We start from the raw sequence: 12772 nt of genomic DNA, 5'->3' as shown, positions 1-12772 counted from the left end.
ACAAAGTCTCTTCTGTAATTCAGTATAAGGATAAATAAAACCATGGATGGATAAATGTTCAGTGTTGAAAAATACAATGTTGTAAGGCAAACACCAGTGGCATATAATATTTTAATGCAGAAATATACCCAAATTCACAGCTCTCCTTAAAAAGTAGTAATGTTCAAGTTCTGGTTGTTTGGAAAGGAATAAAACCTAACTAGAAAGTAACCTCTTGATTTCTGAATAGTTAAGAGTAGCCACCAACATTTCTGTTCAAGTCATCTAATTCGTGAATTGCTTTCATCTTCTCCCAGCTTTTTCCAGCAGGCTAAAAAAGGGTACATGAAGTCTGAATAGACTCTTTCCTGCTGATTTGGAAACAAGGATTTTAAAAACTTCTAAGTCATCAAATCATTATGCCAAGGACCCATCCTAAGCCTCAATTTATTTCATCCTAATTTTTGTTAGTAATATCTTCTTGCACATCCAAACTCCCAGAGTTCTTTGGAGGAATCAGGTAATACAAAATGTTCCAAGATGAATTTAATTATTTAGATCCTTCCGGTGTAAAATAGTGAATTACAGCTTTTTTTGTTTCCAATACATCAATGTGGGTTTTTTCACAAAAGTCTACATATTTATAATCCTAGGAATGAACTAACACAATAACAGCTCCCACCCAATAAAATGAGAACAAAAGAAGTAGAGTGCATGACTGCTGGGGCAAAACATTTAAAAGCAAATATATCCTAATTTTTATTGTAATTATAATTACAGGATCTGGAGACTACAGATTGTGAAGTAAAAATTTAGAAATACAGAAGCCTTCAGAGGAAGGTGATAGTTTTTATTCTTTCCAAGCCAATAAAATGTTGGAAAGAAATGTTGGAAAGGAGTTCAGGACTCTATCAGGATAACTATGAAAACAGAACAGAGCAGGACCAAATTTGGTGTAGGGGAAGAAGTCGTCTAAAGAAAAACTAGAATTCAAAAATGGGCCAGATCCTGCTGGGGTTTGCAGAGATTAAAAATCCAGAAAAAAAATCTCCTCAATGCATCCCTAGAGAGGCAGTTGGGCAGTGATTCAGAATGCTGCTGATGCTTCCATTCTAAGCCTTCTTCCCTCCTGGCTACATAATTCAGAGTGGAGCATATGCAGCTGCCCTGTGTTTCCCAGTACATACATACCCACCACACAAATACACACAGATGCAACACAAGAGGAGTAATGGGTCATACAAAGCCAGTGCAGGCACACACACAGAAACAGGCTCCGTAGGTGCACATATCCAGATCAGTCCCTGGGGAGAAAGCGTAGATCATACATACGCCATATCTCACTTTCTTACACAGAAGATAATACGTATGCCTGATACAGCAATTGCTGGTGAAGGTGTTGGAAAAAATTCAAGAAGCCATACTCTGCTCGTTTTCCTCACCTTGCTGACAGAAGTAACACTATTATTTGTGTTGATTTTTTTTGATGATCTTGTATGTTTATTGTAGCAACTGATATCTGACATTCTATATGTTATCTTTTTTGCAGAAACTCCAATTTGTTTGGAAGGAGACACTTCCAAACTCTTGTAAACTAGAGACTCTAAGGCTGCATGCCTACCAGAAGAAAGTAAGTCCACTAGTCTCAGTGGAGCTTATTTTCAAAGATGGCATCATAGGCTCATCTAACCCCTGCTTGGTCAAAACTAATTACAAAAAATACTATTCCATGTGGGGCAATAAAATTGCAGGAATTTAAACCCTAAAAGCCCAGTTGTCCAAACTCTGCTTTATAATTCTTTATACAATACTTCAAGCTGCAAGGAGGAAGAGATAAAAAGGGAAACCACTGGCTATAACCCAGCTGGATCAAGGAGTGTGAATATATATACTTACCCAGAATCTGATGACTAACGTTCAAAACAGGTGCAGAAAGAATGAACAGGAAATAAAGGAACACATCCTGCTATAGAGGAATTTTGCAAACAAAAAGTCCCCTGAGTTTTAGGAATTGGCTAAAAAGTCAAGTTCAAAGATGAAAGTGCATGTCAAAGTATATGTAGATTAGGAACGGCTGGCTTCAGAGAAGGACAGACAATGTTCTGACACAGGTCAGAGGATAAAAAAAAAAGAGGCATTATCTAGTAGCAAAAGCTTGGCAGTTAGAAAGCACATGCATTCAGGAACAGTTAGGATATTGTGTATAAGGCCACAGAGTTATAACACGAAAGTGCAGATTCTTGTTCATGAACACACAAACACAAATATATGCTCCCACTGAAACACTACTATTCAATGATACTATTCCTGTTGAAACAGAATTAAAATTTTCCACAAAAGTGAACAAAGTTCTTGTTGCAATTTGATTAAAAGGCTGAAGGGCTGATTAAGGTTTGCAGGCCTTATTTTTTTTTTTTAGATTTTTTAAATCCCGCCTTTATTATTTTTATAAATAACTCAAGGCAGCCAACATACCTAATACTCCTTCCTCCTCCTGTTTTCCCCGCAACAACCACCCTGTGAGGTGGGCTGGGCTGAGAGACAGAGTGACTGGCCTAGTCTCCAGCCAGCTTTAATTTGGCTATGCCCCATTTCTAATTTGAGAAGGCCAAACAATATAGAAAAAGTCCCATTTTCAGATACAAAGTTTTATCAATATTTTATGTCAGAAGCCCAGTTTGGCTCTTTTCCATTAAGCCTTCTTATGGAAACTTCTGATTTCCTCATTGTCCCGCCATGACAAATGTGTGGGAATCAGAGATCATATTGGGTGGCAGCTGTGGGCAAGATGGCACAAAACAAGCAAAGATGGGAGAAGCTGCTTTCTCAGTAAGCGGGAAAGTTGCCCAGTTCAAAGACACACAGGATCTTGCCACTAGCACTTCTGCTTTTAATTAAAATATCTTCAGTGGCTTTGAAGGAGGAGAATTACAGGGGAAAAAAAGACACATAACCGGCTGCTCCCCACCACAATGACATTGTGACTCAGAAACAAAGGCACAGAACCTTCTGTTCCAGCATTGAGGGCTGCAAGCATATCTGAGCAGTAGACAGACTCAGGTATTAAAATGGCTTTCAAGGCCTTTCTACGCCATCTGTTTACTGTCCAATAAGCATGCATTTGTTTCTTATTTGCTATGCGCAGTCTTTCTTACTTCCACTGATTAAGCTTACATGAGAGACTTCCACCAGCCCAGTGCAGTTCTGGACCCCGTACCTCAAAGAGCTGACCTTCACACTTTTATAAACTCTCTGTACACCCATGGAACTATTCCCTGTTTCTTTGAATCCTACCTTCTGTATAGCAATAAAAGTGTGTATTCCCCACAATGTATTCATAACTATGGTTGTACAGTTAATTCAAGAGGCATTTTGCTGGTGAGCAAAGCAGTCCTCTGGATCTGTACCACAAAAGCTCAAAACAAGCACACCAAAGCTTCATACAGTTGCAGCTGCTTCACACTCTTGGACACAGATCCAGAGGAAATGGTCTGCATAGGCCTACTGACCTATATGTGAAATATACTTCCACGCTGGTGTTTTAGGTGGATAGTCATGAATAAAAACAGCTGTCCCATCTACCTTTGGAATGTTTTCTAACTTAAAAGATACTGATGTTTTGTGTCCCTGCTCTACACTTTAGTGCAAAAAACACACAATTTTAAATAGAGTGATAAGAGCTAACCCAAAGAAGCTAAAACTCAAGATTTTATCTGCTTTACCTTGCTTCCAGCAATAATCCAATATTTTATGGAATTTTCTAAAGGGTAAGTGCTCTTTCTGTGCTGGAGTTCCCATCTAGCCAGATCATTTTTTCCTCCAAAACAAGAAAAACTTTTCTGCCCATGCAACTACCCATAAGTCTCTGTATGTTTGTAAAAGTATTGTGCTACCCTTTGGAAATACATTCGGGGGTGTATGCTGAAATGCAGCTCTCTGTTTTGCTCATGCAGAAAGGCCCTAGGGACAACATAAAGAATTAAATAGTCTCCGTTATCACAGAACAAGCAAGAAACAACAAATGCATAACAATGCTGCAAAGAACATAAACTCAACATATTCTCATAGTGAAGGGGAAAAGAGGCCAATGTAAGCATTGCAGCAACAAACACAGTGTTATTAGTAAATCATATAGAGACACTGCTTTTATTTTTTGAAAACCCAAACCTTTTGGCAAGAGATCTTCAGTTAGATACATTTATCAAAAAGGAAGAAGCCTCAAATTTGGATGCAAGTAGCCACAGTACTGACTTCATATATTCAGCACTCTTGACAGCAGCTGCACTTGTGTCTCATCTACATGGCCTGGCCAAGAAGTCAGGAATTTGGAAAGATCAATTATAAATGACTTCAGAAGAACTCTAATCCTTTCCTAATTCAGTATGCCGCCTGAGAGGCTATGACATAGATTATGGAAATGGATTCCTGGTACACTCTATATAACCTATCAACCTCTAAGTGACTTTTGGTATATATCATATTCTGCAAGCAATATTTTCAGTTCAGCTAGCTGTTTCTCATGCAAAAAAAATATAAATAAATAAAAATCTTGCAAGGCTCTTTTAGTTCCACCTAAAATCTCACCACCACTATGAAAAGCAGCCAGTTTGGGCAAAAGTCTTTTATGCAAAGAGTTAAACGTAGTCACAGCAAGCTTTGCTAAAAATCAAGAACACAATTTTTCAAGGCCACTAAAACAGAGAAAGATTGTTCGCTTGGCAAAAGTATGCTCTTCTCTGAGGCCCAGGGGCTAAGAGATCAAAAGAAAGAGAGGGAAGAAAGAACAGAGCTGCATTGACCCACAACAGGGAGGAACTTTTACAGAAGTTAACAAATTAACCTCAAGTAGGAAAAGTAGAGGAAGGTCAGTCTAGTGATCTTCAGAACAGATAATCAACATTGTGGGATTATAGTAACCATAAACAGTGACTGAGACCAGGAAATAAAACACAACTCATTACATTTGGGGTGTACAGGTAGTCCTTGACTTATGATCATTTGTTCACTGACCATTCAAAATTACAACAGTGCTGAAAAGTGACTTACGACCAGGCCTCAAAGTTATGGCTGTTGTAGTGCCCCTGCGGTCACATGATCAAAATTCAGACACTTGGCGCCTGCCCGCACTTACAACCGCAAGGGTGCTTCAACTCCCCCACCCACCAAGCTGGTAAAAGCAAGCCCCTTGCAAGCGGTTTCTCCAGCGAACGATTCCTACATGTGGCTCCCTTAGCCAACCCCCGACCCTTCAGAAACCCTTTCAGTTTCACCCAATGGGAAAAGGCTGGAGCCACATGTAGGACTCATTCGCTGGAGAAACTGCTTGCAAAGGAGCTTGCTTTTGCCAGTTTTGTGCAAAGGGGCAACAACAACAACAACTTATTTATTTAAGAAATTATTATCATTTAAGAAAAATGCTGGTACAAAAGTATGAAACAGTTACTAATGAAAGATAACACTGTTTATTCCCCCTTAACATTTTGTGACAGAGAAACAATGACTATATAATAAAACTCTCATTCAGAAGAACCTTAACTCCAAGTATCATTACCCAATTATATCCATAGGGATAAAGAAAATTCATTGATCCAGGAATGTAACATGTTAAAAAGAGAGGGTCTTGTACTGTACTTACATGTAAGTGCATGCCAAATAAAAATATCACTACTATTCTGCAGAATTCCAGAATATTCTGTTTAATTCTGGACCATGTTGAACCTCTCCTGGATCACGCCATTCCAGGGATGGTTCAGCAGTTTCCAGAAGTAATTTCTCAGAACCAAAATTGCCTTCTGGTGTTCCAGACACTGCATTCTGAATAAAACAGGCCTATTTCAGGGCTGGATCACAGATTCAACATGGTCTGGAAGGAAACAGAATGTTTTGCAGATCACTGAACTCTGCACTCACCCTTATATTTAGTTCATGTTAATGCTGCTATCCTTTTATCATCAATCCAATATTTCATCAATTACCAGCTTTTTTGCAAGTATGGGAAGATTTAGAAACACAAAATTTCCCAATTCAGAACAAAAATTATTGATAGAATCACCTAAACTCAAAACAAGAAGCCTTTGCAACAAATTCTAGCAGCACAAGAAATCGAACCATTTCATCTATCCTTCATTTGATTCAGATATACAAAAGTAATCATTGCTGACCTTAAAAACAAAATTATTTTATAATTAAAAAAAAAAACTGAACAAAAATAGTGATATAACTACTACCTTGAAAAGAGTCATGCCATCGTCACTCAGGATGGATCTGGGAGGTGTAATAACTAAAATAAAAAATAGTATTCTCATTAGAAAACAAGATGAAGGAAACAAAGGTGGTTTAGGAAAAGTCTGGGCACAGTGAAAGTGAGCTATATGTCTCACTGCCTTACGTATAAATAAAACATATGGCTTGTAAAATCATTTTCTCCAAATCAATAGTAGCATCAGACCCAGGACATTATCTGTAAAAATTATAAAACATAAATCTGAACTTACATAAATAAAATGGTATCTCTGGATCCACAAGGTGACTTTTTACAAAGGTCCTCAGAGCACCAACTGTTAAATAAAGCAAAAAAAGTTTAGCATGAGCCGAACATACATTATGAGCACCATCCTCTTTGATGGTATATTTTAAAGAGAACAGCAACTTAGTCTTATCTCAAAGATTGACAGAGCAGAAAGCAGGAACTTTAAATTACCACCACCTTTACTGAGTTCACCCTTTGACTCCAGCATTCACATGGCACATTTTGCTTCTATATTCAAAGTCTCCTTCTCCATCCTAAGACGACTGGCTGGTGAAATGTTACTCATCTTTCAACTATAAAAATTCTATTCTCGTAGCCAAGGCTTCAACTTGGTTTATCTAATTTAAACAAGCTCTTCTAGCACATGTACCTATCCCAAAATGAAGACTCTTTTTTGTATGGCTTATGTCTTATATTAATGATTTATCTAAGATTCCTTGCCTTCAGAAAACAGCTGAAGAAGCACTGCTTACCTGAGGAGAACCTACATTTACTAGCAGAGACTCTGTGCAGGAAGTCCTCACTTAATGACTACAATAGGGACTGGAAAATTGGTTGTTAAGCAAGTCACACCCAAATTTACAACCTTTTCTACAGCAGTCATTAAGCGAATCACCATGGCTGTTAAGCTAATCATGCAGTTGTTAAGCTAATCATGCAGTTCCCCATTGATTTCGCTTACTCGAAGCCGGCTGTGAAGGTCACAAATGGCAATCACGTGACCCCAGGATGCTACAACCATCGAATGTGAGCTGGTTACCAAGCGCCTGGATTGCAATCACGACTGTGGAGGTGCTGTGACAACTGTAAGTGCAAGGACCACTTGCTGATGCTACACCAGGCACATTTCCAAGGGAGCAACCTTTCCCTCCATGCCCAGCCAGTTAATACATGTCAGATCACCCCTCTCATCCATGATTAAATCACTGATGGAGGAGACCTTATTACAGATAGACCTGGTGTTTAGTCCCTTTGTTCAGCACCATTATAACTTTGAACAGTCACTAAACAAATGGTCATTAGGTGAGGACTACCTGTACCTGGGTATTGCCATGATGATAGTGAAAGATGATATAAGGAATACATGGCTATTTCTAAGTGGAGGTAACAGCCAAATCATTCACAAAGCAAAGAGTAAACAATAGAAACAGTGACAACATAGCACTATTGATCTTTCTATACATTTAATCAAATCAGCACATGCAAGAATTGGAGATTCTACTAATACATCTCTAGATAAGCCCACTATCATCTGTACAGCATGAGGAGTTGATGGTATAAACTATCAGACACTATGACAGACTGCCTCAGAGGCTGGTGGATTTCATTATTAGACATTTTTAAGCAAAGTACTGATAACTGCTTATTAAGAATGCTATAGCAGTGAATTTTCATAGGGCAGGAATGGATTCTCTGGGTTCACTTCCAATTCTGTGATTCTATGCCAGATCTCCTACCTGGTATATTCCACCTACCCTAACTCAGCATCCTGACATAAGAAAGCAGAAACATTTAAATCACCTACTTACAATAGGCTGGGGAAGATCAACAAATGATCTTTAGGGAGTGAGAGGTTTCAGGGAGGTTGAGGGCAGGCAGTAAAATCGATATAGTGACAGATAGAGGAAGATATGGCGGGGAACAGGGGCTGGGCCACTTTCAGGGAACATGGACCTGGTGTTTGATACCAGTTCCGCATTCCAGCCCCCTGTGCTCAGCTTCAAGCCCTGGCCATCAAATCTTCAGAGGCCTGGACTTTGGAGTGCTGATACTAAACACCAGGTCTATCTGTAATAAGGCCCCCTCCATCAGTGATTTAATCATGGATGAGAGGGGTGATCTGGCATGTATTAGCTGGCTGGGCATGGAGGGAGAGGTTGCCCCCTTGGAAATGTTCCTGGTGTTGCATCAGCAGAAGAGTATTTACGGTATTCCATGATGCTCTGGTGGCAGTTAGAAGCATTGTGCCACAGGTGACTGGGCATTAGGCCATTTGCTAAGTTATCATTTAGGGTTCAGATGGGACTGTTGATGCTGTACCAGCGTCCTTGCTGAGTAGTAAACTCCCTTCCTGAGTTCTTTGACTCAGTGGCCAGATCAGCAGTGGAGTTCCACAACCTTACAGGCTTGGAGGTCTTAAAATTGTCTTCTCTGGGGGTGGAGTTGGAGTTGGAGTTCATGGGTGCTATAGCAGCCATGGACCTGACCCAGGTCATCAAGGGCCCAACACATAATGGTGGTCATACTTTGGACCTGGTCTTCCTGTTGGGGCACTGATGATGTGATCTGGATTTGGGGGAAATTATCATACCACTTTCTGGTCACCTTGGAGTACTCTGGTACTGCTTTTTGTCACAGGGAGGCTGGACCTACTCAATCAGTCCATCCCCAAGGGCCTGATGGACCACCTGAGCTCTGGAGGGAGCTTGGGATTATTCCTGAAGGCTTGATGCACAGTCCAACTGAAGCCTTAGCCACTGCTTGGAATGAGAAGGCAGCTGGGGCTTTGTACCAGATTGCACCTGTGTGGCCTCTCCTCCCCTGTGGATCCCGGTGTTCCCCTTAGTTTATGGAAGAGCTGAGGAAGCTTTGTGTTGCACATCAATTGCACCCTTTCCTGGACCAGGAGGCATTGCACATGGACACTCGTGGTCACCTCCTGAACAGACTACTGAACAGACTAGGAAACAAGCTGTTCATGAGTCTACCCTTGAAGAGCATCCAGAAAAATGTGGTCGATCAGAATGCAGCAGTGTGGGCAATTATGAATGTTTTACCTTTGCTACACAAACTGTACCGGCTCCCAATAGACTTTCATGTGGAATTCCAGGTGCTGGTTGTCACCTATAAAGCCCTTCATGGCATGGGACCAAGATACTAGAAGGATCACCATTCTGTGGTGGTCTTTACCTGCTGTATCACATCCAGCAGGCATATTTTAGGTCCCATCAAGTAAAGAATGCCATCTTGCAGGACTCAGAAAGCATGCCTTTTCTGTTGCAGCACCTGCCCTGTGGAACACCTTACCACCTGAGGCTGGAATGGCCCCGACCATGTTGGCCTTTTGGAAAGTGCTGAAAACTTGGTTGCTTACCCAGGCATGGGGGTCAGGAAGTTAGTGAAGTTCAGATGGTTTGGTGTGATTTTGTAGCTTTTACCCTCAGTTGTTATATGTTTTAGTGGTCTTTTATATTGTGTTCCTGTTTTAAACTTTGTTCACCTCCCACTGTGGTAAAAGGGGCAGCCATATACATTTAAATCAATCCTTGTTTAGACAAACTTGATAGAAGCCAGCCACTGCGGTACAATGGTTAAGTTGCTAGACTAGGGGTGAAAAGACCCAGATTCTAGTCTACCCTCAGCCACTGAAGCTCATTGGAGAATTTTGGGCCAGTTCCTCTCTCTCAGCCCAACCTACCTCACAGGGTGGTTGTTGTGGGAAAAACTAGGAGCAGGGAATGTTGTACATTGCCTTAAGCACCTGTTACAGAATGTAGGATATAAATCTAATCAATAAATTAAATAAATAAAAAGAACAGTCATTCTTAAATTCCAAATCTCAAGTCTTAGGCCTAAGAAAGATTAAGCATTCAATGGAAGAAAGGGACATCTCTTTGGGTACATATCCTGCCTTGCAGCAGGAAGTCCTAGTTTTTTGCTATTTAGAGGTGCAGAAAGTCTGGTTTTACTCTTGACCCCAGCACACTGAAGCAGAGTGGTTGATTCAAATTCTCTCCAGTATTTCCAATTCTTTTTTCGACTCTGGCTGAAATTACACTGGACCAACACCCTGTTTTTCAATGGCCTCATCTGGGCATGACTAATGCCGTGGTAAGTGGTCCAAAAAAGAAGCCAGCAGGCAGTAGTAGGAAACACATTCTGTTTAGAAAACAATCTCAACTATCTTCCATACAACTCGGTGTCAAACTTTTAAAATAGCAGAGAAATAAAGCAACTAGAGACATGTAAGTCATTTTAAGTCACAAACATTTGCTTGATAGCAAGGCGCTGTTGATCTTTTACAGTTTGCCTTATTTATATAAAGCAGTAGATGTGAGACAGATATATTCCTACCTGTTTCACTAGGGTGAAAGAAACCTTGTAGAATGTGACGATCTGGGAAGTAAACTCGTAGTACCACCTAGTTGAAGACAAAGAATCAGGAATCTACTCATATAAACACAATCTAGGCTAGCTTACTGCATGTTTGGATAATACCAGCCCATTCTCAAAAACCTGCTCCTTTCTATGAATGGGCAATGTAGCTCACTGGGACTGTATATGTAGTTTTCAAGACCCTTTTTAGAATGTCTGGTGGAACTATCTCAGAACCTGACCAACCCAGATGTCTTAAAACAAACTGCAACAGAAGAACTGTTAGGATTAGCAATGATCAGCCAAAGTAGCAGAGAAGTAAGGAAAAGCATGAGTTCCTAAGAGTGAATTCAAATCTTATCCTCGCTAGAAATTCATTAGGTAATTTCTGGATTCAACCAAGAAGACTGTAACACTCTAAAAGCACTGTATAAATGCTAAGTATTATCACTCCATTTTAGCAACAGTACTCTTCTACCTCATACCAAAAGAACAAAGAATATTCAGAGCAAAACATGCAAGGAATCTGTCCACTCTCCTGTTTTAAAAATTCTTTCATGTCAAATCCTAAAACAAGACAACACTTATTGCTATCCACTGAATATCCCAGTTTCTCCAATTCATATAAAAAGAAGAAAACAATGGTGGAAGATTTTCAGCAGGGCCACAGATATTTACTATTCATATGTTCCTTCAAGTCATGAGCCAGTTTGGTCTAGTGGTTAAGGCACCAGGCTAGAAATCAAGAAACTCCTGAGTTCTAGCCCCGCCTTAGGCACGAAAGCTGGCTGGGTGATTTGGGCCAGTCACTCTCTCTCAGCCCAACTTACCTTACAGGGTTGTTTTTGTGGGGAAAATAGGAGGGAGTATTAGGTATGTTTGCCACCTTGAGTTATTTATAAAAATAATAAAGATGAGATAAGAAAACTAAAAAAGTCACCTACCCCTCTATATTTCCAATTCTGTGGAACTTTCATAATCACAAAACAAAATCTTACCTTTGGATAACGCTCTAACTTCTCCTTCGTTTGAGCTTCTCGCTGTGCCTGTGTCATCAAGGGAGCTTCTTCTAAATATCTCCTAAGAAGAGAGGAGACTTAGCAGACTGGCACAGTTGGAGATCAACTCACACTGTTATCATACTATTCAATTATCAGTTTAAGTTCTGCATCTGTTCATTCTGGCATGATCCTTTTGCTATCATCCACCTCTGTGCATAAAAGTTCCCTAACATACTAAAGCCCAGCATTCTCCAAAAGACAGATGCAATTTGAATCCCACAAACCCTGCAGGAAATCATTTTACAGCTAGTCCTCAATTTATGACCACAATTGGGACTGGAATTTCTGTTGCTAAGCAATGCGGTGGTTAAGTGAGTGGCACCCAATTTTATGACCTTTTTGCCATGGTTGTTAAACGAATCACATGGTCATTAAGCAAATCCAGCTTCCCCCATTGATTTTGTTTGTTGGAAGCTCCCTGGGAAGGTTGCAAATAGTGATCACGTGGCCCTGGGATGCTGCAACCATTGTAAATACATGCCGGTTGTCAAGCACCTGAATTTTGATCACGTTACTGTGGAGATGCTGTGATGGTTTTAAGAGCAAGTACCAGTTGTAAGTCACTTTTTTCAGTGCCATGATAACTTTGAACAGTCATTAAACAAATGGTTGTACGTTGAGGGCTACCTGTAACCAAAACTTTTGTCATTCCATTTTCCTAAATGTATATGGTTAATTTTGAAATACTGGAAAAAACTAGCCTAAATATGCCCCAAAATTAATGGACTGCCCCAGTATTTCTTGATTTATAACAAATTTAGACTGTCATAATGCATTGCAGAATTTGTTTTAATGAAGGATAATATTCTATCTGCAACAGACTTATATTTATCCTTATCATTTTTCCCCTTGAGGGTGTATAATAAAAGTTGTAATTGTCATAGAAGTTGAATAAATGTCAAAAGAGTGATTAGTGTGCTGTTTTTGGAAAGTTAAAAACAGACTAAGGGTCCAGATGGATTTGAAATAAGATTTTGAAAATGATAAGAATCCTTCCCATGGGAAGGTTTCCATGGGAAACTCTTGTTTTAAATTCTTTAAAAAAAAAAAAAAACTTGACAGAAGGGGACTTTGAAGGTTGGACATTAGAGAGAACTAGAAGGAATTA

General features: G+C 39.9%; 1 protein-coding gene across 3 annotated transcripts in view; it reads right to left on the bottom strand.

Annotated features, from left to right (window-relative positions):
- ASPSCR1 (ASPSCR1 tether for SLC2A4, UBX domain containing) overlaps nt 1-12772 on the bottom strand; it is a 91240-nt gene that overhangs the window by 28713 nt on the left and 49755 nt on the right. For all 3 annotated transcript variants that reach the window (XM_088138434.1, XM_007427771.3, XM_025166399.2), the window contains exons 9-12: nt 11602-11683; nt 10583-10649; nt 6474-6536; nt 6207-6259 (exon numbers count right to left, since the gene is read on the bottom strand). In XM_088138434.1, coding sequence (XP_087994560.1) covers nt 6207-6259; nt 6474-6536; nt 10583-10649; nt 11602-11683 — 265 coding nt within the window. The remainder of the gene's footprint in view (nt 1-6206; nt 6260-6473; nt 6537-10582; nt 10650-11601; nt 11684-12772) is intronic.

The sequence above is a fragment of the Python bivittatus genome, unplaced genomic scaffold (assembly GCF_059951505.1).
Source record: "Python bivittatus isolate LINGU-HERP-01145 unplaced genomic scaffold, Pbiv_v1 ctg000220_np1212, whole genome shotgun sequence".
NCBI lineage: Eukaryota > Metazoa > Chordata > Lepidosauria > Squamata > Pythonidae > Python > Python bivittatus.
The sequence above is the reverse complement of the archived record's forward strand: the minus strand, read 5'-3'. Positions and strand labels throughout refer to the sequence as shown.